The sequence below is a fragment of the Penaeus chinensis genome, chromosome 37 (assembly GCF_019202785.1).
Source record: "Penaeus chinensis breed Huanghai No. 1 chromosome 37, ASM1920278v2, whole genome shotgun sequence".
Lineage (NCBI taxonomy): Eukaryota > Metazoa > Arthropoda > Malacostraca > Decapoda > Penaeidae > Penaeus > Penaeus chinensis.
Window position 1 is genome coordinate 27,597,152 of NC_061855.1, and position 5,000 is coordinate 27,602,151.

General features: G+C 41.2%; 2 protein-coding genes across 7 annotated transcripts in view; both read left to right on the forward strand.

Moving 5' to 3' along the window:
- Nucleotides 1-1,763, forward strand: part of LOC125045425 (low-density lipoprotein receptor-related protein 1-like) — a 39,238-nt gene extending 37,475 nt beyond the window's left edge. For all 6 annotated transcript variants that reach the window (XM_047642648.1, XM_047642647.1, XM_047642649.1 and 3 more), the window contains 2 exons: nucleotides 549-683; nucleotides 1,587-1,763. In XM_047642648.1, coding sequence (XP_047498604.1) covers nucleotides 549-683; nucleotides 1,587-1,739 — 288 coding nt within the window. In that variant the 3' untranslated portion in view covers nucleotides 1,740-1,763. The remainder of the gene's footprint in view (nucleotides 1-548; nucleotides 684-1,586) is intronic.
- The window catches only part of LOC125045363 (low-density lipoprotein receptor-related protein 2-like), a 14,076-nt gene continuing 10,825 nt past the window's right edge, over nucleotides 1,750-5,000 (forward strand). The window contains exons 1-3 of the mRNA XM_047642569.1: nucleotides 1,750-1,761; nucleotides 2,123-2,245; nucleotides 3,762-3,875. Of these exons, the coding sequence (XP_047498525.1) occupies nucleotides 1,750-1,761; nucleotides 2,123-2,245; nucleotides 3,762-3,875 (249 nt within the window). The remainder of the gene's footprint in view (nucleotides 1,762-2,122; nucleotides 2,246-3,761; nucleotides 3,876-5,000) is intronic.

A 5,000-nucleotide genomic window follows, 5' to 3' on the forward strand; every position in this document is an offset into this window, starting at 1 on the left:
CTTGGATGTTCTTTTTGCCTTGTTAAAAAGTCGAGGCTAAGGATTTTAGCTGAAAAAGTACTTAGAGGAGAGAATGATACCTCATACATATATTTTTTTACAATCTCTATAGATATCGAGATGGATAGTTGTTTGTTTTTAAGGTATAAGAGAAGGGGAATTATTAACTTGGTGTCTAGGATCAGTGGAAGGTGCCTCGAAACGGGTACAATAGGCTCTATGTTTTAAAACTAGTGGCTTTACCTCTAGGCTGCAGTTCTTTTTAGCTCTTAGTAATTGGATCTTCCACAACCATTAGCACCTTATCTCAAGTTATCACTATGATTTTTTTTGATTCCATAACGTAGTTTCTTTTTGTCTAATCGTTCAATTGTCTATTGTCCTCATGAATTTGTATAGATATTTTTGGGCGTTTTGATATGTCTACAGATTAATGGAATTGTTCTTAGATGATGCTAAAACTGACCAACTACCCTCATACATTTGAAGAGAATTTTGCACTGACCCAGACGTATTTGTGATCTTTGATATTAATATTATCTTCAAAGCTCGAGTGTAAAGTAGGCGAAGTGTTGTGCGCAGGAAACTCCACTTGTCTGCCGAAGAGCAAGTGGTGTGATGGTGCCAAGGACTGTGAGGACGGCAGCGACGAAGCGGACTGTGGTGTGAAGGTCAATCCGAGGGTAAGTCGCCGAAGGAGGAGAAAGGAGTTTCAATAGTGCTTGCCCTTCGTCTCATTGGCACGTTTGTACTGTCTTTATATATCTGTCTGCTTATCTTTTGTTATATTTCTTTCTACACACATATTAATTTTCTCTCTCTCTCTCTCTCTCTCTCTCTCTCTCTCTCTCTCTCTCTCTCTCTCTCTCTCTCTCTCTCTCTCTCTCTCTCTCTCGCTCTCGCTCTCTCGCTCTCTCTCGTTCTCTCTCTCTCGCTCGCTCTCTCTCTCTCTCTCTCTCTCTCTCTCTCTCTCTCTCTCTCTCTCTCTCTCTCTCTCTCTCTCTCTCTCTCTCTCTCTCTTCCTTTCTCTCTCCCCCCTCTCTCTCCCCCCTCTCTCTCCCCTCGCTCTCTCTCTCTCTCTCTCTCTCTCTCTCTCTCTCTCTCTCTCTCTCTCTCTCTCTCTCTCTCTCTCTCTCGCTCGCTCTCTTCTCATTCTTTCTTTCTTTTTCTCCCTGCCTTACAATAACAAATAAAGAAAATATGACGTAAATATATTATATATACAGAGTTTACACCGCCTGTCAGCACGTTATGAACTTATTGGATTACTGCGATCCAATTATACAACACGAATATCAGGAGCCGTTCTCATAAACAGAACCATGGCTTTGTTATACATCTCCACTTGACATTCGTCTACCAAAAGTTTTGCGAATATACTGCGCACGATATTTCAGTCATTTTAGCATACACTGAGCAGGATAAAGTGACAGTCATTCAACACCCTGGAACAATTTCTGTCTTTAAACATTTTTCGCATTGACATTCAAGCCGGGAATTGTCGCGAAAGTTACGAGCGACATTGTTGATATCAGCAATCAAGTCTCCGTATTTGACTTAACTAACTAGCTATCCTCTTGTTGCAGGAAAAATGCAGAGACAACGAGCTAGTGTGCAAGTCAACGGGTTCCTGTATATCTTTCTTCGATGTGTGTGATGGCATAAGCGACTGTGACGACGGCAGTGACGAGGACCAGTGCATAGTAGGTGTTTGGAGCTGGTGCGGCTTGTTGGCGTGAAAAAAGGTTGATGCTGCTGTCTGTTTGGGAGAGACACATCAAAAAGTGTGTGTGTGTGAGAGTATATTTGCGTTTATGTGTTTGTATATGTGCATATATATATGCATATATATAATATATATATATATATATATATATATATATATATATATATATTCATATATTTGTTTACATATCTATTTATGCGTGTCTATTTATAATTTATTTATTTATTTATGCGTGTCTATTTATAATTTTTTATGCATGTCTATTTATAATGTATTTATTTATTAATCTCCCTTTTAACGTACTTATTTATGCATCGTTATTTGTGTCGATTTATTATTTTATTTATCTATCTACCTATTTGCTAATTCATTCATTCATTCTTTCATTCATTACAGTTTGAATGCAATGCCAATTACTCGATCTGCGACACCAATAAATGTTTCCATGATCTGCTGAAATGTGACGGAGAGAAGGACTGTAAGGATGGGAGCGACGAGGCCTTCTGTCGTGAGCCCACGGTAAGTGAGGAGTGAATGTGTGTGTGTGTCGTCCATCGCTGGGACGATCTTAGATAAAGTCATGTTTGCCCGCCTCCAGGTAGTCTCCAACACGGTATGGTTTCAGTAAGGGCATAAACATTACGGACATGATCTTCGTTGCCCGACTTTGCTGCTTTTGTAGATCTTACCAAGGCATTTAACACAGTCAACAGTGATATACTGTGGGCCACCTTGGTTGAATGTGGCTGTCCTCCTAATCTTTTAAAGATCCTTCTAGAAGTCCACACCGGTATGCTTGCTCGTGTTGTGATCGGATGCCTTGTTTCTGATCCATATGTGGTCAAATTTGGCGTGTCCTTGTTCCTTGTCCCAACCCTCTGCAACTTCTACGAGCAGCAGTAGCACTCGTCTCTCAGTAAAATATACAATTGGAAGACGACATTGTCTTGAAGGCAGCCTTTTCAAACGCCGGCGACTAAAGGCCACCACCATGACCCGAATCTTCTATGCTGATGGCACTGCCTTCATCGGCCACAGCACTAGGGACTTCAAAGGACCATGACCATCAACTACACCAACACTGGAGTCATAATAAATGCCAGGAAAATGATGTTCTCTGTCAGTGTGTTGCTCCTGACGATGAGGATTCCCATATTACCTTCAAGGTTGGAGCTGAAGATATCAGACAGGTTCTTAGCTTCATCTATCTAGGCAGCATTCTCTCTTCACCTTGCAACATCGAAGACAAAGTCGAGAATCAAATCCAATCCGCATCCTTTGCCTTAGGGCGCCTGTTACGTTGAGTCTTTCTTAATCGTAACATTATCACTTCAACAGAGAACGCCATCTACAGAGCGATATGCATCACCATCCTGCTGTACGGCTGTAAGACATGGACCATACACAGAGCTCACTCCGAAAAGCTAGAGGTTTTTAACATCCGTTGTCTTCTGCGGATCCACGGACTCACTTTGGCGCACCGAATCATCCACATCGCAATCCTACAATGCGCGCGCGCTCGTGTGTGTGTGTGTGTGTGTGTGTGTGTGTGTGTGTGTGTGTGTGTGTGTGATATTCAGTAGTAGTTACTTTTGCTTTAATTATTTACAATGCTCTATTAACTTATTTCTTCTATCCCTTCCTTTCTCTCTCTTTATGCCTTATTGTTTTTTTCTTTGTTCATAGTCTTAATTCTAGATTATTTTTGTATGTAGATACTCATTCCACATCTTAATCATATTACCTTATCTCACCCCCTGCCTCTCTCTCTCTCGCTCGCTCTCTCTCTCTCTCTCTCTCTCTCTCTCTCTCTCTCTCTCTCTCTCTCTCTCTCTCTCTCTCTCTCTCTCTCTCTCTCTCTCTCTCCCTTTCTCTCTCTCTCACCCCCGCCCCTCTCTCTCTCTCTCTCTCTCTCTCTCTCTCTCTCTCTCTCTCTCTCTCTCTCTCTCTCTCTCTCTCTCTCTCTCTCTCTTTGTGTGTGTTGCTTCCACTATCGTTACTTTCCAATATCAAATATAACGTATATCACCCACAGGAAAGATGCGCGGCCGGATACACTCAGTGCAGGACCGGAACTCGCTGCATCCCGAACTCGTGGCGGTGCGACGGCGAGAAGGACTGCCCCAGCGGAGACGACGAAGAGAATTGCGTAAGTAGTGCGAGCCTGATGAAGAAAGGTTTTTCCCTTTTTTTATCGGATGAATTGGTTGTAGATTTGTATCCAATTTTGACGGATTAATGGATGGTAATCCGGCATAAGGACAGATAGAGATCGGGGAAGTTGAAATTTGAAGAGACAAGGTAAATTCTATGAGCACCGTAGAGGGAGAGAGGGAGAGATAGAGAGAGAGACAGAGAGAGAGAGAGAGAGAGAGAGAGAGAGAGAGAGAGAGAGAGAGAGAGAGAGAGAGAGAGAGAGAAAAGACAGAGAGCGAGAGAAAGAGGGAGAGAGAGAGAGAGAGAGAGAGAGAGAGAGAGAGAGAAAGAGAGAGAGGCAGACAGATAGAAACTCAGTGGGTGAGGTTATGAAAATGAGATATGATGAAATTTGACACTCAATTTTGATGCGTAATAAGTAATAGAGTGTGTTTGGTAATAAGAAAATAGATAAAAATGGTCTGAAGATTACAGTAGGAGTGAATGCTATAGTTGTTCAGTTTTTCTACAGGTATTAAACATATTAGCAGTTGTGATAATTGTTGTTACTGTAGAGGTATCAATCGCAGTTTGTTGCTTTAGTTATAGTTATCAGATATCTTGGTTTGTAGTTGTAGTTGCAATAATATCAATATTAATTTTACTAGTAGTGGCAATGGCAGTAGCAGTAGTCATTGGTAGAAGTAGTGGTTGCAGCAACAGAAGCAGGGAAAACAGCACTAGTAGTGTAGTAATGGTAGAGCAGAACAAATTAACAGCTTCCAGTAATTATGCTCGGATGATAATGATGATATGTATGATACAACAGCTTTTCCAGAGGGTCCATGAATACAACACGACAGACTCGGAATATATAAATTTATTGAGATCTAAATGACTCTCCGGAGGCAGAGAAACTATTTTCAAATAAAAAATGTCTAAAGAATGCAGACTTTACCATCATTACCAGGAGAAAAGAAAATATATAATTCTGAAACTCACGCAGAAAGATTTGGCCGATCTCGAAATAACAAGCAAATCTATTAGGGTTTTAGAAAGACTGAAAACGTGTAATTGCAAAACGTTTGAACCGTAAAGTATGTATTCATGTACTGAATTCCGGGTACGTTGAAATGAC